Source organism: Bos mutus, chromosome 28 (assembly GCF_027580195.1).
Source record: "Bos mutus isolate GX-2022 chromosome 28, NWIPB_WYAK_1.1, whole genome shotgun sequence".
Classification (NCBI taxonomy): Eukaryota; Metazoa; Chordata; class Mammalia; order Artiodactyla; family Bovidae; genus Bos; species Bos mutus.
This window is the reverse complement of record NC_091644.1, coordinates 14724339-14747612: the sequence shown is the minus strand read 5'-3', so window position 1 is coordinate 14747612 and position 23274 is coordinate 14724339. Positions and strand designations below refer to the sequence as shown.

Genomic DNA, 23274 nt, shown 5'->3' with positions numbered 1-23274 from the left:
TGCAGTGATTTTGGAGCCCCCAAAAATAAAGTCTGTCACTGTTTCAATTGTTTCCCCATCTGTTTGCCATGAAGTGATGGAACTGGATGCCATGTTCTTAGTTTTCTGAATGTTGAGCTTTAAGCCAACTTTTTCACTCTCCTCTTTCACTTTCATCAAGAGGCTCTTTAGTTCTTCACTTTCTGCCATAAGGGTGTTGTCATCTGCATATCTGAGGTTATTGATATTTCTCTCAGCAATCTTGATTCCAGCTTCTGCTTCATCCAGCCCAGCATTTCTCATGATGTACTATGCATGGAAGTTACATAAGCAGGGTGTATATACAGCCTTGATGTACTCCTTTCCCAATTTGGAACCAGTCCGTTGTTCCCATGTCCGGTTCTAACTGTTGCTTCTTGAAATGCATACAGGTTTCTCAGGGGGCAGATAAGGTGGTCTGGTATTCCCATCTCTTCAGGAATTTTCTTAAAATTTAAGGATTTTAAGTTTATTGTGACCCACACAGTCAAAGGCTTTGACGTAGTCAGTAAAGCAGAAGTAGACGTTTTTCTGGATACTGGTTGTATCTAGAATAATAGAGACAGAAAATAGAATGGTGTTTGACAGGAGCATGCGGGAAGAAACAATGGGGAGTTTTCATTTTGCATGATGGAAAAGTTTTAAAAATAAGTGGTGGTTAATGATTGAACAACAATATAGATGTACTTAAATGCACTGAAGATTTAAGTGCTATGCGCTTAAAAATGATTGAAACAATAAAATTTCAGGTATGTATAGTTTAACACACACAGAAGAAACGTATCATCATATATGTGATGGCAGGCATTGGAAAGCCAGTACTGCTGCTCTACAACTGCAGCTGCTTCCAGACAAAAAGTGAGTGATTGTAAACTGGAGAATTACATACACACTCACACCCAACATTTCCATAATCTTTCTTGCGGATACCAAACTTTAGAAAAATGTGGCCCCTACTTCACTTTCTGCTTTTGATACTGTGCAGGGGTCCCTGTGGGGTTCCTGGGCACAAAGCCCTTCTGTGTCTCGCATTTCTTTGATTATAGGAAACAGCCTTCATTCATCCTCCGTCACCTTCCCTGAGTCCCAGTGGGTAGATTCAAGCAGTTCTTAATTAGGAAAGGAATGGGAGACCAGGGAGAAACAAACAGCCCAGAGCAGCCTTGGGGCAAGGTCCTGTTTCCCTATCAGAGGATACACACGACACCATCTTTGAGCTGTTTTGCAGATACTGAAACCCCCTCCAGGTGGGAGAAGTTAATGATTAACAATGATATTCTGTCCACAAGCATGTAGACCCCAGACCAGTTGGACCTGAAGGTTCATGATGCTGACTCCTACTTACCTCACCATCAACCTATCAAAAGAATGTCTAGGAGCTGATCACACCCTCTTGGACAATTACTGTAAAACTTCTTGTCTTCCCCAAGTTGGGACAGATGGTTTTGAGGGTATTTGCCTGCTGTTTCCCATTTTGCCTGGGAAAGCAGTAAAGCTGTTCTTTTCTACTTCAGCCAAAACTTTCTCTGAGATTTGATTCAACACTGGTGTACAGAGAAGCTCAGCTTTCAACATCACTTTTCCACATCTCATGTCAGAGGATATAGTTGGCTAAACTTAATTCACATTTAGAACCTTAGTGGCAAGGGATCCTGGAGGATAATTTTTAGTTTTTTAACCTCTGTAGTACAAAAAACAACTGGAGGGAGATTGGAAAGGATGCTGAGTGCCATTTCACCGTATTTGTCACAGACACTGAGTCAGTGGTGATTCACAGATAGTAATACTCCTTGCGTCAAGTCATCATTTCCAGTGGCCAGATTGTCCTGTAGCTGATCAGTCACAGAGATAGGGAAGGGCAAAACACAGAGCTTTAGTGAGGCAGAATAGGGAGAGTTTGTTGATAGACATTGTCTCTTTTTGTAGTTCTGGACTGATTGTGCTTGGTTTGTTACACCTAATATACAGTATTTATAGTTTTAATATAGTATTCATAACTGAGTTATTTATATTATTGTGAAGATAATAATTTAGTGCTTATCACTCCAGTGAATGCATACCACTCATTGATTAATGAATAGCCATGCTTCTGTTAAGAAATACCAGATTTGGGGAGGACTTCCCTGGTGGTCCAGTGGTTAAGACTTAGTCTTCCGAAGCACTGGGTGCAGGTTTGATCCCTGGCGGGGAAGCTTAAGGTCCCACATGCCTCATGGCCAAAAAAGCAAAAACATAAGCAAGATTGTAACAAATTTAATAAAGACTTAAAAAAAAAAAGAAATACCAGATTTAAAGTTCTTGTGTTTATGAAAGCTGTTTTCATTGTGTTAAGTATGGAGATAAGATCATAGGAAATAATGAATTATTTTGCTGTCAAGCTGTTGAAATCTCTAATCAATGTGAACTAAATTTGGAGAGAAATATTAATTTGCTAGTAAATGAACAAGTTGATATGCTGAAAATTGAATTTTTGAATAGGTTTCAAAAATTTGTCAGAGTCCATCCAAAAGATAAGATATCTGTACAGAACAGTCAGATACTTTAGTTTATGTATTATCTATGAGTTGGAACTAAGTTTGAGTAATGCCTGTTGGTACGATTCTGCATGAGTGGACTGTGTTCTCAGTGCCTTGTATTGACCTTTGATGACTAATTTCTTAATTGCTCATGATTTCAAAATAAACTTCTTTTAAGTTGTCTCTCAAGTTGAGATCTTTCCTTTATGTACCCATTAACATTTTGGACAGGCACCGTCATGCTTTTTGATGTGGGTCAAGCTTTTTGATGTGGATCAGGCTTTAATGACTACCTAGGAGTTAGTGTCCAAATAACATGTCAGAATTTTTTGATTCTGTTATTCTACTTCTAGAAATCTAACCGAAGACACTGCAGTACTGTTTGTAATAGTAATAAAATTGTGAACAGTTGCCAACATTGGGAAATCGGCAGATTATTGTATGGACATACAATGGAATGTCCTTTTCAAAGGATAGTTTGATGACGTTAAACAGAACTCATGCAACAATGTTAAGTAAAAATGTATTACGTGTGGCATGATTTCTCTGTAGAAATTTTATGTATAGAAAATACTATGTATGAAAGATAAATTAAAAAATTAAAAGTAGTTCTTGAGGCAGGTGTAATTTTGAAATTATAATTTCAGTGTTCTTCAACAGATACATTGTTCTTCTGTATATTTTTCTGTCTTTATTATAGAAGTATATGCTTTAACAGATCAAAACAATGCAGAAATTTGTAGAGTAAAAACCATAAAATTATGTCCTTAAGTCACCTAGCTAGGCAAATGAAGTCCAGTTTATCAACTTGTTCTCTTAAGGATTTTGTTTTTGTTGTCATATCTAAGAAATCTTTACTTAACCTAAATTCAAAAAGATTTTCTCATATATTTTCTTTTAGAAGTTTTCTAGTTTTAGATTTTACCTTAGGTCTATAATCCATTGAAGTTAATTTTTATATGTGGTGAGAGGTATGGATTACTGGTTTTGCATATACATATTCATTTGATCTAGCATTTGATGAAAAGACTATTCTTTCTCCACTGAATTGCCTGTGCACAACTGTAGAAAATTATATATCCATAAATATGTAGGTCCGTTTCTCAATTCTCTGTTCTGTTCCATTGATTTATTTTTATGCCAGTACTCAGTTCAGTTCAGTGGCTCAGTCATGTCTGACTCTCTGCGATCCCATGGACTGCAGCACGCCGGGCCTCCCTGTCCATCACCAACTCCTGGAGCTTACTCAAACTCATGTCCATGGAGTCGGTGACGCCATCCAACCATCTCATCCTCTGTTGTCCCCTTCTCCTCCTGCTTTCAATCTTTCCCAGCATCAGGGTCTTTTCCAATGAGTCAATGAGTCTTGTAATTAGTTATCTAATCTTATTCTTTTTCAAGCTTGTTTTGGTTATTCTGTGTCCTTTGCATTTCCATATCAGCTTTTGAAATCAAGTTTATCAGTATCTACAAAGAAACTTGTTGGGATTTTGATTGGGACTGCATGGAATTTATAGACCAAATTTGGTAAGAATTGATGCATGTCAATGAAAATCAGTCGATCTAAGAAAGAAATGGAAAATTTTATTTGAGCCAAACTGGAGACTATAACCCAAGAACAGCATGTCAGAAAACTCTCAGAGCTGTTCTACCAATTAGAAGTGTAGGCATAGTTATGTGAGTTTTTGTGTTTGTTTGTTTGTTTTTTTGAGACAGAGGGCTGTACATTAAATGACATATTATTGACAGTTTAATACTCCATATCTAAAAGTCTTGTGGCCTCTTAACAAGATCAAGAAGGAATGTTATCTTTTAAGGAGTTGTCTTATTGATGCTGGAAGAATGTTGCACTTTATGGCTGAGCAGGTGTTTCTGCCAATGGGGGAGGTTTGGTTGATGCATAATGCAGATATGCAGTTCTTGGTGGTGAAGGAAGAGGCCAAAGGCAGAGAAAAAAAATTTTTTTAATTTTATGTTTAAATTTTTCTTGTCTTGCTGTAAAATATGAATGTTTTTGTATATAAAATATGAATCCTTGTAAAATACTACTGAATTTGATTTGCTGAGATATGTTTCAGATTTTTCCTTCTATGTTCTTAAGGCTTGTCAGGCTATAGTTTTATTTTTTTGTAATGTCATGTCTGGTTTTGGTATCGGGATAATACTGGCCTTATGGAATGAATTCAGAAATATTCCCTGCTTTTCTGGAAGAATTTTATTTTAGTAGTCTGTTTCTCCCAACTTCTGTGCCATTGTTGACATGTATTTTACTTAGGTATTTACCCCATGTATCTACCATTTCTGATATTCTTCCATGCTTTGCATAGATTCTTATTTTCATATGATGGCATTTTTGTTCTGTGTGAAGGACTTCCTTTTCACATTTCTGGTGGTTCAGGTTTGCTGGAGATGAAATTATTTAGCTTTTGTGTGTCTGAAAAAGTATTTATTTTACCTTTGTTTTTTAACAACATTTTACTGGTCATAGAATTATAGGTTGATTTTTTTTTTTTTTTTCCTTTTGCTGTTTTAAAGACATTATTTCACTGTCTTCTAACTTCCATTGTTTCCTGTGAGGAATCTGCTATCATTATCTTTGTTCCTGTGTATGTAATGTATATATCTTCTCTTTTTACTTTTAAGATTTTCTCATTATCGCTGATTTTGAGTAATTTGATTATGTTATGGTGTGGTATAGTTTTTTGTGTGGTTCTAATGTTTGAAGTTTATTGAGCTTTTTGGGTGTGAGTTTATAGTTTTCACCAGATTTTGAAAAATGCTGGCCATTGGTACTTCAAAATGTTTCTTCCTGTCCTCTCCTGTCTCCTCCCTTCAGGCCACATAAATGCATCTATTAGATGGTTTGAAGTTGTCCCACCTCTCACTGATGTTCTTTTCGTTTTGTTTCTTTTTCTTTTTTTTTAATCATGGTACAATATACATAGCAAAATATTGTAATCATTTTGAAGTCCATAATTCAGTGGCATTAAGTACATTTACTTTGTGGTGCACCCATTACTATCATCCATTTCCAGAACTTTTTCATCATCCCAAATGGAAACTTTGTACCCATCAAACAGTAATTCCCCTTTGTCTCCTATTGCTCAGTCCCTGGAAACTACTATCTGCTTTCTGTCTCTATGAATTTGACCTCATCTAAAGTGAATCATACAACATTTGTCCTTTTGTGTCTGACTTACTTCATTTAGCACAAGGTCTTCAAGATTCCTTTTAAAGACTGAATAATGTTCTCTTCATTTTTAAAAGCTCTCTTTTTCCTGTGTTTGATTTTGAATAATTCATATTATGTCTTCAAGTTTACTGTGCCTCAATAGTATCTAATCAGCTATTAATCCCATCCAATGTGTTTTTTATTACATATCTTTGCAATTTCATTTCTAGAAGTTTGAGTTGGATCTTATGTGTCCATATCTCTATTTCACTTTTTGAACATATGTAATACAGTTATCATATCTGTGTTAACATCCTTGTCTGATAATTTTATTATCTGTCTGTTCTGGGTCAATTTCAATTGATTTTCTACATGTTGTAGGTGAGTTTTCCTACTTCTGTGCATGCCTGGTCATCTTTGATTGGTTCCCAGACATAGTGATTTTACCCGTTGGGTGCTGAATACTTTTGTATTCCTATTAATATTCTCCCGCTTTGTTTAGGGATATAATTAAATTACTTGAAAACAACTCTGATCCTTTTGATTCTGCTTTTAAGATATGTTTGGCTGAACCAGAGACATGTTTAGGTTTAGGGCAGGATTTCTGCATACCAGCACCAATTCTTTGTTGTGAGGGACTGTCCTATGCATTGCAGAGTGTTTTAACAGTATCCCTAGTCTCTAGTCTTTAGATGAGCCCCTAGCTGTGACAACCAAAAATATCTCTAGAAATTGCCAAATGTTTTGGGGTGCCAGTTGCCCCCACTTGAGAGCTCCTGTTTTAGGGTTAATTTTGCCTTTCTACTATGGAAAGATCTTGCTGTGTACTCTGCCTAGTGCCCCATGAATCATGAGATTTTTTTTTTCCAGCCTGGTTATTTGCGGTAGGTGCTTTTAGTGATCTTGGGTGAGTACTAGGCATTATTATCACCTCTAATCTTTCTGGGTGGTTCTTTTTTCAGTCTTGTTTGGTTTCCTCACATACAAGTGTTGATCAGCATTCAGCTGCCTGTTCAAGGGAGATTCTTTGCAAATCTCTGGAGTTCCATCTTAGTCTACGTATAGTGTTATAACAAAATTACTGTAGGCTGAGTGCCTTAACACATCTATTTCTCATGGATCTGGAGGCCAAGGAATCCACGATCAAACTGCCAGCAGATTTGGTGTCTATGAGGTCTGCTTCATAGGTGGTCTTCTTTTATCTGTGTCTTTACAGGGCAGAACAGCTGAGAGAGCTCTCTGGGGTATATAAGGGCATTAATTCTGTTCATGAGGATTCTGCCATAATGACCTAATCACCTTCTAATACTATCCCACTAGGAGTCAGAATTTCAATACAGGAATATAAGCATTCAGTCTATATCAAGTTCTCTGTCTTTCTCCCCTCTATTATTCTATCCCGTGTACACTAACCACCTTGATTCCCCTAGACTTTCACTTCCATCGCCACTCACATAGTCTGCTGGGCCTCACCCAGATTATATCCTACACCGCTCACTCATGGCAGGGGCAGTGGGGCTCGCCTTGTTTCCTCCTCTCAAGGGTCTCCTTGCTGTCTTGTGCCCACTGTTTTGAAACTGGTTTTCTCTACATATATTTTGTCTATATTTTGGCTGTTTCAGGTGGAAAAGTAAATCTGGTTTCTCTTACTGCATCTTGGTCAGAAACAGAAGTCCCTTTAACTGATAGTTGATTCATATTAATTATTGATTAAAGCTGAAAGTATTCTGAAATGTTTACTAATTTCTTCATTCTGTATATTTGTATGAAATCTATAGCTGTCATATTCTTCATTAAAAGTTTCCTGTTCCCTGTAGGTCCTGTGGTACAACAAAAATACTATGTTGTCCTGAAGCCTTTTATCATCTTCTAATATACCTCTTTAGTGCAGGTGTTCATAGTGTTAACTAAATATGGGCCTCTAACTGTATGTAGCAGTAGAGAATTAAAGGGCGTGCCCTGACCTGATGAAGTACAGCAGGGCAATGTGTCATGCTTTTAGGGCATTGCCACAGCAGGTTCAAAGACTTCTAGGGAGCTTTCTTGTACGACAACTCATATTTTCTAGCAGCTGAAACACCAGCATCAAAGCCTGTTTGTTAGTTAAATTGAGGATATAAAGAACAGATTGTTAGCCAGATTGGAGGTGATACAAGACAGAAAAAAAAAAAAATATGAGAGAGATCATTTTGAGCAGTGTATGAAATGAAACTCTACTGAAGAACAAGGCTAAAAGGATGGGAGTGATTTGGAACCCACTGGTGGTAAGCTGTTAGAAAAATGAGAAAGTGAAATAGAAATAAAACGACAGAAGGAATCTGGCCTTATTTTGTATGAGATGAGCCTCTCATACTTTTTACATTGTAATTGTTGCAGAGTTCATAGCATGCACTTGTTGGATATTCAGGGTTGAAGTAATTTAGTCAGAGAATACCTTGGGGAAAAGATATGTATGTAGTATGTAGGATGAAGCCATCTGGCTGTCTATATGTATTAAAATATAGAAAAATCATTTTAAATGGAGCTATATATATGTAATAAGTGATATAAAATTATATACATCAATGTGTGTAAATTCCATGAGTTGAAGTGAATAAATCATAATTCCCTGTCCTTTGGGGTGGTGATGCTATATTATAGGTAAAAAGACTAAGACTGGAAAGCTGTTGTGGCTTTATACTGTTAAAAGCTTTGTTTGGAAACACTGATGTAAGGTTTCCAAAAACTAGGTTTGCTTTGTAGTAATCAAAATATAAACATTTAATGAGCATGTTTCTTGTTGGCTGAATATTTTTGATGGTGTAAAAAGTACTTATGTAGCTGAGTATTTGCCTTTTTCAGGTAATTATTTGTGGCAACAGTTTGTGTTGGCTAGAAGAATGCAGAAATGGCAGCTTTTTACTTTTCCTCCACATAAGGAAGCATAGAAAGTTTTCATAGCCAAAAATGCTTATGAGGGAATGATAAGCACTAAATGAATGCTTATAAGGGAATGATAAGCACTAAAACCAGGAGTTACTACATCTGGGAGGAGAGAAGGGTATTGATGTTTTGTTTTAGTTTTTAAAACTTTTAAAATCAAGTTTAACACATGTAAAGTATAGCTCATAAGTGTACGGATTGATGAATATTCAGTGTATAACTACTATTCAAATTAAGAAACGGAACATATGTATTGGAACTGTTTAATTTTTTTTTTTTTCCCCAAGCTGGGTAGTGGGCATGTGAGTATTTGTTGTGTCATTCTTTCTTCTTCTTTTTTAATGCTTTAAAGTTTACCTACTGTGTTTTTTAAAAATCATCTCAGTAGAAAATGTGGTCTTTAGTAATCTGGAAAATGTCAGAAAACCCACTGACTTTAGTTGTTGAGAAAGTACTTTAGGTTTTTCCATGTAAGCCTTTGTCTCCCATGTATCTGATAAAAGTTTAGAAGCCTGATATAGGCCCAAGTTACTGAACACTTTAAAATAGAAAAAGAACATAAACAGAACTGTGTGGGATCAAAGTAGTAAAAATTATTAGTATTTTTTGAAATGGTACATTCCTTTTATAATTGAAGTATAGGGAATTCCTTGGAGGTCCAGTGGTTAGGACACAGCACTTTCACTGCTGAGGACTCAGATTCAGCCCCTGGTCAGGAACTAAGATCCCACAAGCTGTGTGGTGTGGCCACAAAAAAAAGAAAGAAAAAATTACTATAATTGCAGTATAAAATATAGCCCCTCAAATTTGTGGGCATTGAAGTGTTTTATCACTAAATCACAATGATATTTTAAGAAGGAAATTCCTTATAAGTTCTGTAATGGAATATTCAAGGTATAGGAAGAAATGAGCTATTAAGATATTTATAGATATTTATATCTGGTAAAGATTTTATATCTATTGTAGAAATTATTTGTATAGTAGATAGAAATATGTCTCATCTTAAGGGGTTTCCTGAAATTAGTTTTCCATCTACCTTTGTGGGTTTTTGGTTTTGTTTTGTTTCTTTTTGGAATCAGTTGCTGTTCAGTTCAATCAGTTGCCAAATTGTGTCCAACTGTTTGTGACCCCATAGTGCGCCAGGCCTCCCTGTCCCTCACCATCTCTCAGAGTTTGCCCAAGTTCATGTCGATTGAATCAGTGATGCCATCCAATCATTCCATCCTGTCACCCTCTTCTGCTCCTGCCTTCAGTCCTTCCCAGCATCAGGGTCTTTCCATTGAGCCGGCTGTTCAGAGCTGTTAGTGATTGCCTTCCGCTCTTCCTTCTGAGCTGGGAGCTCATCTTTTGGTGTCATATCTTTTTGCCTTTTTATACAGTTTATGGGGTTCTCATGGCAAGAATCCTGGAGTGGTTTGCCGTTGCCTCCTCCAGTGGACCACGTTTTATCAGAATTCTTCACTGTGACCATCTGTCTCAGGTGGCCCTGCATTGCATGACTCATAGCTTCACTGAGTTATTCACGCTGCTTCACCACGACAAGGCAGTTTAGAGGCAGGAGAGATATTTATCCCTCAAACGTGAAGATTTCTAAAATTTGATTTATTTTCACATATGACACATCTTTCTGTATATTTCATTTTATGAAAGTGTTGAGTTATTTTTCTCAATTGTTCTCACCAGTAGTCTTTTTCTAATTAAGTTATGGCCTGCTATGGTATGGGAAAGCCACTTGTAAAATATTACCAAAAAAACATTTTATAAAACTGTTTGGTTATTAGCTTTCCTCTGCTACTGAATTTATGTGTATAAACTTATTAGAATGTAAATCTATTGAAAACTACTCATTAATGAATAATTTTATTTCTTTTTTCTTGTCCAGAAGCCAATATAGCAGTGTGGATGAATAACTGTTTCTGGTGTATTTATGTGTTTAATCCTCAAAGAAGTTGCTAGGGCATGTTGAGTTTTTGTTTATTTTCCTATTTTCCCTTGACAGACAGTTGAAGAAGAAATGGCTGTTCCTAATCAACTCTGCATTCGCCGCTGGACTACCAAGCATGTAGCTGTTTGGCTGAAGGATGAAGGCTTTTTTGAGTATGTGGATGTTTTATGCAACAAGCACCGACTTGATGGAATCACATTGCTTACATTGACTGAATATGATCTCCGATCTCCTCCTCTGGAAATCAAAGTCTTAGGGGACATTAAAAGGTTAATGCTCTCAGTTCGAAAATTGCAGAAAATACATATTGATGTTTTAGAAGAGATGGGCTACAACAGTGACAGTCCCATGAGTCCCATGACTCCATTTATCAGTGCTCTTCAGAGTGCAGAGTGGCTCTGTAATGGGGAGCCTTCACATGACTGTGATGGACCCATCACTGATTTGAATTCTGATCAGTACCAGTATGTGAATGGTAAAAACAAACATTCTATTCGAAGACTGGACCCAGAGTATTGGAAGACCATACTGAGTTGTATATATGTTTTCATAGTATTTGGATTTACATCTTTCATAATGGTTATTGTCCACGAGCGAGTGCCTGACATGCAGACCTATCCACCACTCCCAGATATATTCTTAGACAGGTAAGTTTTCTTTCTAGTTACCAAATTTGTAGAAGATAGTTATAATAGCAGTGATAATATATTCATGACAATTAGGTTATTACTGTTGCTTTGGTTGATATATACTTTCCATTTACTTTATCTGGTAATAGTAAAGATAGTCTTTGGAATTGCCTTTTTCCCTTAAACTAGACCTTAAGTCTAGATGAGTAGAAAGAACCACTCCTTATTTTATTTTTCCATGTTATATTTCTATTTTTCTATGTTATAGCTGTAATATTTTCTATATTTACGTTATAGCTCCTTGGGCACTTCATATTTTAAAAGGGTTTCCTGGAATGTTATTTGTAATAGATGGAATTAGGTTATTATTTTTTTTTTTTTTAAAGATGAACAGGGTTTTGCTTTTCTAAAAATGTGGGGAAGTCTCCTGTGTCATCAAATAAATTAGAATTATCACAGATGCTACAAACTGATTGTTGATAGTATTCTGTTGGTTTATAAATACTGAGTGCATAAAAAAGAATACAGTATATTAAATGAAAAATAGGAATAGAACAAAACTTGAAACTATAGTTTTTTATATTTGTGATTTTAAAACGTCTTTTTAGTTTGTATTGCTATCTTGTTTGTTTTTATAAAATATTGTACCCTTCTGAAAGTGCCTTATAGTATATGGGTTTTTTTTTTAATGAAGTGAATTACAGTGTCCACGTTAAGGTGGCAGAATGACACATATATCATGTTTTATTCTCTCTCAAGCCCTGACAAAAAGCATAGTGAAGAAGTTATGTTTGTTTGTTGGTCATAAATTATAAACACAAGGAAAGGGCAGATAAGAGAGGAGAAGAGAGCCGTACATTTTTGAATGTTTGAAAGCAGATGGGTGAGTAGCAACAAGCAGAGCTAAAGTAACCTAATTCTAAAGCAGCCATCAGGAAAACTGAGAAACAACCCAATCTAAGTTGCAGATTTCTCAAAGCTCTGGATACTATGAGCTTTGAGAAAGGGTGATGCTAAAAGAAAAAAAAAAAGAATGAAAGCTGTTTAAGAAACTGTTAGATCCTTGTATCTCCTTCCCTGTTTTATCGTACGCATTTTTTCCAACAGAAGACCCTAAGGAAGTAAAGAAGATAGCATGTGGATAAGAGTACTCTAGGCAGAAGAAACAGCAGGGTGCAAAAGTCCTGAATTGTTAGTAGGCTTAGCATGTTTAAGGAACACCAATTGAGAGATGGGGAGAACAGTTGGAGATGAGATCTAAGAGCAGACAGGAATCCAGACTGTCTGTGTACTTGTTGACAATTGTAAGGACTTTAGCTTTCATTCTAAGTGAAGAGGGAAGCCATTGAAAAGCATTTAGGATAAGAGCAGAGTGATCTAATGCCCATTTTAAAAGGGCACTCTAATGGTTGTTGCATTGAGAACAGCATGAGGATAGGGATGGGAAAGCAGAGGTTAGTTCAGTTATTGGAATTCATCTAGACAAAGATGAGGTGAGTTGGATTAGGATAGTAGTGGTACACACATATATGTGTGTGTGTTTGCAACAAGATTTGCTGATGGATTTGCATGTAAGGTGTAGGAAAAAGAGAGAATTCAAGGATTATTCCAAGATTTTTGACTTGAGCATCTGGAAGGATGAAGTTGCCCTTTATAGAGGTGGGAAGACTGTGGAAAGACTTCCAACTTCTTGGAGAAAAAAGTGAGGGTTTGGTTTTAGACATGTCATGTTTGAGGTATGTTTTACACCAAATCAGATGTCAAGTAAGAGATGGGAAGATGAGTTAGAGTTCAGAGAGTCTGGGCTGAAATTTGGGAGTTACGAGCATAAGTAAAACTGTGATAATTGGTTAATGTCTCCTAGGTAGTGAGTTTAGAAGGGAAAGGAAGAAGATTGAAGATTGATCCCAAGAATAAGTATAATATCTAGAGGTCAGAAGAGTAAGTCAAAATCAGTAAAGAAGACTGAGGAAGTCAGGGCAGAGAGAGCAAGAGAGTATTCTGGAAGCCAAGTTTGTTTGTTTTTTAAGTATTTTTAGAAGACAGGAATAATTTATAATTAACTGTGTCAGATGCTACAGAGGGGTCAAGTAAGATGAGGTTAAATGACTGTTGACCCTGACCAGGGCAAAAGCCTGATTGTAGTGGATTCAAGAGAGAATGTGAGACTGGAATATACCCAAAGGTGTATCTCCACACATATGAAGCAGCATATGTACAAAGTTATTCATTGTGACATTATGTGTAAAAATTATAAATATTGGAAATACTGTAAATGCTTATCCACAGAAAACTGGCTGAATACACTGTGGTATACTTACACAACAGAGTATTATCTAATCATAGAAAAGAATGAGGAAGATTTCTGTGAACTGATGAAATGGTTTGTAAGAAAAACTCAGTAGCAATGAAGCACCATGAGCATCCAGATCATGGTTCCTAAATCCCAACCTCTACTAAAGGAACAGACCAGGACTCCTTAGAGAAATGGCTGATTTTAAGTTTGGAGCATGGTAAGCATAAAATGAGCATGAAATAGATCTTATGCCATAAAGCAAGGAAGTGGAAACCAATGGAAACCTATCAAAATAACATAAGATCTGGTTTTAAGGGGCTCCCACTAATCAAATTAGGACAGTCAGAACATCAAGAAGCATAATGATGGTAATGAATTATAATATACTAAGAATCTATGAACCCATAGTGATAAACAAAACCAAGAAGTTCCTCAAGGGAATTATAAGAGAAGTTGAAGAGCCAAACCCAAACACAGTACATGAACTTTAATTGGATCCTTGATCAAGAAAAAAAAACTGCTGGAAGAACATTTTAGGGATAATTAGGAAAATTTGAATATAGATTGCATATCAAATGATACAATATAACACTAAGTATTACAGTTTCCTGGGTATAATAGTGTATTGGGTTATAAAGAAGGTACCCTTGATCTTAGGACATATATGTTGAAGTGTTTAGAGAAGAAGTGTCACAATGTTTGCAACTTTTCAGGAAAGATTTAGTCTCGGAGAGAAAGTATGTGTGTGTGTGTGTAGGTATGTAAAGAAAGAGAGAAATAAAGCAAATGTGGGGAAATGTTATTGTAAACAATGAATAAATTTAAATAAAAAATATAAAGTGTTTATTCTTTAAAGTTTTTTGTTGTTGTTGTTATCAGAATTTTTCAAAGTTAAAAAAAGAGGAAGGGCAAAGAAATGATGTGAGAGAGAGAAGGAAAATGGGAGGAGAGAAACTGGAAACAATCAAGTCTTACAGGCCCCTAAAAGTTTTCCTGTAAGGGCAGCAGAGAAATGGAGCTGTAGCTTGGAGAGGAGTCACCAGGGTTTTATTTTGGATGGACCATATTGTATAGCGTGGCTGTTGTACTGATGATGGGAATGACCCAATTTAAGGGAAAGAATATGAGAGGGTATAATTGATGGAGTAATGTCCTTAAGTAGATAACAAGGGCTTGGATCTTGTAGGTGGGTGAGGCAGGTCTTTCTTAGTGACATGATCTATTCATTCATAACAGGGGAGGATAGAAAATATGGAAACAGATATAAGATTGCCAGTTGTGTTGGTAGAGCATGAGGAAGTACTCTGCTGATTGTCTTTATCTTCTCTGAAAACAGATTTAGAAGAGAGAGAAGGTCAGAGGTTTGAGGAGAAAGGATAAGTGTGAAATGGCCGTCTATGAATGAATAGACTTGTGTGATGTAGCAGCAGCACTAAGGGCCTGCTTGAAGTTAATAGGTTGACTTCGTGTTTTTTCACCACTCAACTGCACAGATACAGGTATAGACTAGGTAGATAGTTGGATTTTGGTGGGGTCAAAACTTTGCTAGGCAGTACAGTAAAGGAAGAAGAAGAAAGAGAGTGAGTATAATGACTGACTTAGGTGGATAAGGAGGTATGGGAGGATATGAAGTAGGTGAAGGACAGAAGAAGTGTTATTAAGATCTATGGATTTTGGGTCTCAGAATTATTAAAGTTGGAGAACTAGGAGGAGTAAGATGGAAAAACAAGAAATGTTGGTTAGTATAGGATTCTTGACCTTGAGCTGTGAAGAATAATCTTGGTGATGACAAGATCCAATTTATAACAGTGGGTGTAGGTCACTGAAGTGGAGTCAAAGAAGAAGTTGGAGGAAAAGTAAAAAGAGGAGTGAGAAGAACAAATATCACAACAAAAGAAGCTTTGGAGTGATATTGAACCAAAAACTCAAATCTCAAATCAGAGAATGAATGCTGAGGTTCTGTAGATGACTATAACAAGGCATAATGAGAAAAAAGAGGGGAAGTGATCATGAGGATTTTATTTTAAAGTGTACAATTGAGTGGGTTTTAGTATATTTATAAAGTTGTGCAGCCATCACCACTACTTCCAGAACATTTTCAACACTCTAAATAAAGTCATATTATCAGTCCCACCCCATTTCCCTTCTCCCTCTAGGCTCTGGCAAGCAGATCTACTTTCTATGGATTTCTTGTGGACATTTCATATAATGGCCGTACACAACATGTGGCCTTACTTTGTGTCTGGCTTCTTTAATTTAGCATACTGTTTCTAAGATTCTTCCATATGAGTAGTATGCATCTGTACACCATTCCTTTTTATTACAGAATATTATTTCATTGTATGGATATACTGCATTTAGCTTATCCATTCATTAATTGATGAATGTTTGAGTTGGGTTCACTTTTTGGCTACTATTGATACTTCTGCTATGAACATTCATATACAGAGTTGTGTATGGACATATGTTTTCAGTTTGCAATGGGGATTTGAAACCAAATTTTGCCTAACATGCTACAGTGCCACCAGCTACAAAGCCTCATGCTCCTGAATATCAGCTTCATTCACAGGAGAATAGTAGCAGGAGCTGTCAGCATTCCTTCCATATCCTCTTGGATTGCTTTTCCATTTTCTTGCACATTTATACTCCCAGCATCCAGCAGTTGTGTGTCTTTGTTAGAGGACTGCTCTTGGGCTGCTGGGATACACTTTGCCTGCTTAAAAAGAGAACCAGACATGCTTGGAACTTTCCATCCTTAGCAGCAGCTCTTAACCGATGATGTGAGGTTGGGTATATGTATTTCATTTCTCTTTGCCCAAGTTAGGAACAGCTTTTAGGTTGGACCTGCACTGTCTCCCAGGTTCCCCACAGAACTGAGCCAAAGTTGCCCTTGCCTGAGTTTACCACAGAGGTTTGCTTGATGTTTCACCCTTGCCTTGCTTCCTTGCCTTCCTGATCTCATTTCCCCATTACTCTATGATTTTCCCTTGGGAACATTCCTAATCACTTTCACAGTGATCTTTGTTGTGTCAAGCTTACTTGACACAATTCCAAGAGCTTCAGCACATCATAAACAAAAAATTAGGAAACAGATGCTTTTAGAGGCAGGCCCACTTACATGTGAGGAGAGATAGCTAATAACCATAATAACAAGGGAGGAAACAGAAGCACTGTAAAAAGCACACATAAATTATGGAAAAGCCACATCAATCTCAGGCTTAACTGCCTTTAATTTCTCAGTAGTCCCTGAGGTCATTACCTTGTCCAGTGTAATAGTCTGTGTTCATAGTAATGACTCTGAATTATGAAGGAAAATTAAATTATATCCCGAAAAAAAAGGAAAAACATGTATACTGCACTTTAGAAAACATTACATCAAAATAAATTTGAGATATTGAAAACACATTTGACAATTTCCTTACAATGCTTCACTAAAAAACAAACAGGAAAAAGCAGAGATGGTGGTTCCCAATAATCCAATGAAGGCAGAAGCAGTGATAATAATGAAAATTTGTAAAGTAGAAAGCTAAGTGCCTATTGTGAGATTAAGGACTAGCAGCGCCTAAGAGGTGAGTTTATTGGTACTGCGGTGCTCCAGAAAAACTTTCAAAACAAGAGGCATTAAGCATCTCTCAAGACAGGGTATAGATAGAAGCTAAATATGGGAGAACTGGTTAAAAATCTATTTAAGACCTGTTCTACTGCAACTGAAGACAGGTAGTTTGTTCTCGAACATAGTTGATGGGAGGGTCTCTGGACTCGGGGACACCATTCCCAGATGAGAACAAAGGGGCGTGTTTCATTGTATTTTCAAGGTGATTAACTATAAATCTATGGACTGATCACAAGACTTCAAGCTCCCTTCCTTAAGTAGCCAGACTAACTTCCCATCCCCAGTCATACCAGCCCCAATCCTCCAAGCAAGGGAACAAATTCCTCTCCGTGGAAAACCTGCAGAAGAGAAAAGGACTGTAGATACTGGAGGGTGCACTGACTTCAGTATTAATAGGTTGTGGCACATGGGCTCAGTAGTTGGGGGTCCCCGCTCCAGAGCACAGGCTCGGTAGTTGTGGCACATGAACTTAGTAGCTCCACAGCGTGTGGGATCTTCCCAGATCAGGGATTGAACCCGTCTCCTGCACTGGCAGGCAGATTCTCTACCACTGAGCCACCAGGGAAGCTCTTGATAGTTTCTTAAGAAGTTAAACATATTCTTAACATAGAACTCAATGATGTCATTCCTAGGTATTTGCCCAAGAAAAATGAAAACGTATGTCCATGCAAAGACCTGTTCATAATCACCCAAACCTGGAAATAGCCCAGAATACCCATAGCTTGTGAATGGATAAGGAAATTGTGGACAAAGAATTGTACACACAGTTACATGGATGAATCTGAAATATATTACATGAAAATAGCCAGATACAAAAGGTGTTTGGACAAACATTGTTTGATTGCCTTTATATGCCATTCTAGAAAAGGCAAACCTGTAGGCATCAGAAGTCAGATCAGTGATGGCCGCACAGCTGAAAGTAAAGGAGGAGACTGATGACAGTGAAGGGACACGAGAAGCTTTTGGAGTGATGAAAGTGTTCCGTATCTTTATTGTAGTGGTGATTCATGACCGAATGTTTGTCAAGACTCATGGAACTCTATAGCTAAAAATGGTGAATTTTTAAATTAAACCTCAGTAGATTTGACATTAAAAACAAGTTCATCTTGTAGTCCCTCATCTGAGAAAATAATTCAAGGATACACTACATCAAAACTAAGAAGTAAATTGAGAAAGAGGAGGACATGCTGCTGCTATTGCTGCTAAGTCACTTCAGTCGTGTCCGACTCTGTGCGACCCCAGAGACGGCCGCCCACCAGGCTTCCCCGTCCCTGGGACTCTCCAGGCAAGAACACTGGAGTGGGTTGCCATTTCCTTCTCCAGTGCATGAAAGTGAAAAGTGAAAGTGAAGTCACTCAGTCGTGTCCGACTCTAGCGACCCCATGGACTGCAGCCCACCAGGCTCCTCCGTCCACGGGATTTTCCAGGCAAAAGTACTGGAGTTGGGGTGCCATTGCCTTCTCCAGAGGAGGACATGGGATTCAGGAAATAGTGTATCCAATATAGAAAAGAATTCCCAAGATGAGGGTTAAGTTTTACTCTAAGAAACACCATGCAGAAGGAGTAGAAAATGCAGGCTTTCTAAAGAAGGAGCTCTTGGATAGATTTCTCTATCTCAATTCTCAATTTCTTGATATTGATAGAATAGTCTGGAGGTGAATTGGTGATAGGCACCCAAGAAACAGAACAGGAAGTTCCTAGCTCCAGAGAATTGTAAAAAGTTTTATGAGAGATTGTATTCCATTATCTTAACTATGAACTACACTTAAAATTTTATTTTTTTATTTTTTTTTCTAATTTTATTTTATTTTTAAACTTTACATAATTGTATTAGTTTTGCCAAATATCAAAATGAATCCGCCACAGGTATACATGTGTTCCCCATCCCGAACCCTCCTCCCTCCTCCCTCCTCCCTCCCCATACCATCCCTCTGGGCCGTCCCAGTGCACCAGCCCCAAGCATCCAGCATCATGCATCGAACCTGGACTGGCAACTCGTTTCCTACATGATATTTTACATGTTTCATTGCCATTCTCCCAAATCTTCCCACCCTCTCCCTCTCCCACAGAGTCCATAAGACTGTTCTATACATCAGTGTCTCTTTTGCTGTCTCGTACACCGGGTTATTGTTACCATCTTTCTAAATTCCATATATATGCATTAGTATACTGTATTTATGTTTTTCCTTCTGGCTTACTTCACTCTGTATAATAGGCTCCAGTTTCATCCACCTCATTAGAACTGATTCAAATGTATTCTTTTTAATGGCTGAGTAATACTCCATTGTGAACTACACTTAAAATTTTACATTAAGTAAAAGCCAAAAATTATTTGAAACAGAATTATGAAATAATATTGAGAGCATGGGAGAGAGAGAGTGTGTGTGTGTATTTGTATGTGCTTTTGTGTGTGTTATCAGAAGATACAATGTCAAATAAAACACAAGAATGAAAGTGATTGCCTTTGGGGAGCAAGAATTACATTTAGGCTGAGGGTGAGGCAGTAAAAGTTTTTACTTTTACCATAAAAACTGTGTGCTTTGTTGCTCGGTTGTGTCTGACTCTTTAGGACTCCATGAACTATAGCCCCAGGCTACTCTGTCCATGGGGATTCTCCAGCCAAGAATACTGGAGTGGGTTGCCATGCCCTCCTCCAGGGGATCTTCCCTACCCTGGGATCGAGCCCAGGTCTCCTACATTTCAGGTGGATTCTTTACTATCTTAGCCACCAAGGAAGCCCATTTACATATATACCTTTTTAAAAATTGTTTTAAAAGTTTTAAGGTTTTAGAAGTCATTTAAAGGAATCTTTTATCTGAAAATTTGTATTATGTGAAATAACCTTTTTCCCCATAATGCTAGATAAATAAGGCAACAACAGATTAAAAATACACAAGAGGAATTTTTTTTTGAGGTAATAGGTAAAAGATGAGTCCCTGAATGAAGATGATTCTCTCTCTTCAGTTACTCTGAGTAAGGTTTGAGTAGACTGTTAATATCTTCCAGATTTCATGTTTTCTTTTTTAAAATACCTTTAGTTCCTTAGTTATAAAATTAATGTGCCATAGTATGGAAAATTTTAGTGTAAATTAACAAAGAATAAAAATACAACTCAATAATCTTATCATTCAGTGATGACCTATTTGGAGTAATTCATTTCCGTCGTCTTCTTCCACCACACTTCTCATTCCTCCTCCTTTATTTTTCTTCCTTGTTCTTTTTCTTCCTCTTCTTCTCCCCACCCCCTTCTTTCTTTTTAATTGAGAAAAGTGACACGTCTTTTACTGGTGGGTAATCACAGGCGCTGCAGATTTAGTATGGAAAGAGAGATCAATGGAAAAGACAGAAGAAACAGAAATATAAAACAAAGGAGGGCAGAGAGAGACAAGAAAAGAAGTAAAACGAAACAAAAATTCTATTTACTTTGAAAACAAAATACACTAAACAAACAACCAAAAAAAAGAGTAGTTGAGTTCAAGTCCTGACAGTGTGGATTCTGAAATGCATATCATTTAAGAAGTGAGCCTTTTCCCCCCTTCCCTTTTGGGAGCAGTCCTGTATCTGGGTCTGTCATGCTATGGGGAAGGAGAAAAGAGTTGTAACTTCTCTGCAGAGAACCATAACTGGGAATCACAGACAAAAGAGGTTCAAATAGTTTCATAAAACTATTTTATGAAATAGTTTTTTTTTCCTCAGGTTTTCCAGATACCATCTTCTAAAAGAAGTAACAGATAAAGAAAATACCTTTTTTTTTTTTTTTTTTTTTAATATTTCTTTATTTGGCTGAGCCAGATCTTAGTTGCAGCATGTGGGATCTAGTTTCCTGACCAGGAACCGAACCCTGGTCCTCAGCCTTAGGAGCACGGAGTCTTAGCCACTGGACCACCAGGGAAGTCCCAAGAAAATACTTTTAAGGTCATTATTAGAAGAGTATCTTATTGAAAAGGGTGGCACCATTTGCATACATGTACTTCATGTCAGTCCAAAAATGTAACTTTCTTCCTTTCCAGCGTTCCTAGAATTCCATGGGCCTTTGCCATGACAGAAGTATGTGGCATGATTCTGTGCTATATTTGGCTCCTGGTTCTTCTTCTTCACAAGCACAGGTACCTCTCTTATTTAAAATTACAAGACTGAAAATGTTTTGACTATCTTACGTAAAGGTCATCAAACCTTGTTTCTTCCTTTGCTGTTTCCTTATTAATTTCCTTCTCTAGTTATTATAACATTACAGTTATTGGTACAGAAAAATATTTTGGGTTTGATCGGCAAAAGAGTCAACCTGAGGTAGTACCTATATATTTAGTAATATTCCAAATATGTTTTGCAGGGAAAGATGGTGATATATAGCCATGGGCTAACTACTAACAGTCTAAGTCTAGCCTTCCCTTTCTCTGTAAGCAAATTGGAAATGTCACTGTCTATAGAAGGGTTGGGACCCCTCCAGGGAACAGTCTTCTGGCAGATGTTGGGGTGGAAGAAACTATTCTCTGCTTGAAGGAGGCCCAGTAAAAAGAGAGATCATTTTGCACATCATGCACATCTAGCAAGTGTAGTTTACTATAGATAATATAGGAAATTGCTGAATAGGAAAGGTGCTTCTTTTGTACTTTCACAAGAAATATAAAGGGAAGAATTTTTTCATTAAAAAAGAAAGAGAAGCATAAGAGAAGGCTCCTTTCTTATATAATTAAAAAGGGGAAATTATTTAAAAAATAAGACATAGTGTGAACTCTAAAAAGCAATATAAATTGATTTATGTACAACAGAAAAACAGACTCACAGACATAGAAAACAAACTTATGGTTAGCAAAGGGGAAGTATGTGTGTGAGAAAGGAAGGGTGAGAATAAATTAAGAGTATGGAATTAACAGATACACACCACAGTACTGTAATATAAAATATATAAGCAACAAGGATTAAGGCATAGTAAAGAAAAAATTAAAGAACTGACAAAGTTTGTGGATCTTCTGTCTGTTGTCTTTGGATACTGAAGAAGAATAGGGACATTTGCTTGATTTTTTATTCTTTCTCCTCACCAGGAGGTGCTTAAGGTAAACCACAGCAATGGGCTTTTGCTCCTAAGCAGCAGTTATTTCATTGCTTTGAAGGTGAAAAGAAAGTTTGACGATTGCTGTTGTCACACTTTTAGGCCATATTGCACTTCATTCTCTTTTACTCTGCAGGAATATTTATAACTAGATTGCTTAAAACCAGAAGTGGTTTAAAAACACGTGTATCACTGCTGCTTTCTGATTTAACTTTGCCTCACAAGACCCTGTAGATCTGAATTGATCCACTCTTTCAAAACAAGAATTGAGTTTATATAGGAAACCTTGGTAGGTTTGGCAAAGTGCAGCAACTAAATGCAAGTTTTGATGTTTACTTAGTCAAACAAAGTGTTTCTCAAAGTGGTCTTTGTGCCACTTTCATTAGAATCACCTGGGCTCTCGTTAAAACCCAGGTTCTTTGTTATCTTCTTTAAAAACCTCACAAAATGATAACTTGGAAGAAAGAAGGCAGAAACCTTTGCTCTGGACTTTCCACCATATGATAAGAAAATTCTCCATAAATCTTGTGTTAAGATATTTTTATTGCATCACTGAGCTTGCAGGAAGACAGAAAAATCCCAAAGATCCCCAAACACACATACACGTGAAGAAGAAAACAAAGAAAAAATAACCTATGATGTAAAATCAGAGGAATGAATACACATCTTTGAAAAAAGCAGGGTTACACTGGTTGTATTGCCAAAGCTGAGATAAGGAGACTAAGCCTTAGGTATGTAACAAAGTTGAGTGGCTGATAGGAGAACTCCCAGATTAAGCTGTGGATGTTGGAATGGGCTAGACTGTTCTCAAGTCAGTAGTGCTAACTGACTCTCAACAAATTTAATTCTTCTCTGGATGATAGTGTGTTCAATTTAGGCTCCTGTGGTTTCTCAAAATGTTGGAGAGCAGGGCCTATTAAGAAAAGTAAGAAATGGTAGAATCCTTCTGCTTTGAGTTGGGACCCTCTCCATTCAGTGTTAGTTCTTCTCTTTCTTATCTTCTTTTCTTCTTTATTATAGTACCACAGCTTCAGTAGTGAACCAGAAATGAAGCAGATCCTGCAGAGACGGAAACCTAATCTGAAATAATTTCAGTTTCTAAAATTGTATTAA

General features: G+C 37.0%; 1 protein-coding gene across 2 annotated transcripts in view; it reads left to right on the top strand.

The window, feature by feature from the left end:
* The window catches only part of SAMD8 (sterile alpha motif domain containing 8), a 57508-nt gene that overhangs the window by 18634 nt on the left and 15600 nt on the right, over positions 1-23274 (top strand). The window contains exons 2-3 of one of the 2 annotated variants that reach the window (XM_070364431.1): positions 10628-11220; positions 21122-21217. In XM_070364431.1, the coding sequence (XP_070220532.1) occupies positions 10628-11220; positions 21122-21217 (689 nt within the window). The remainder of the gene's footprint in view (positions 1-10627; positions 11221-21121; positions 21218-23274) is intronic. The other variant, XM_070364432.1, reaches the window with a different exon arrangement.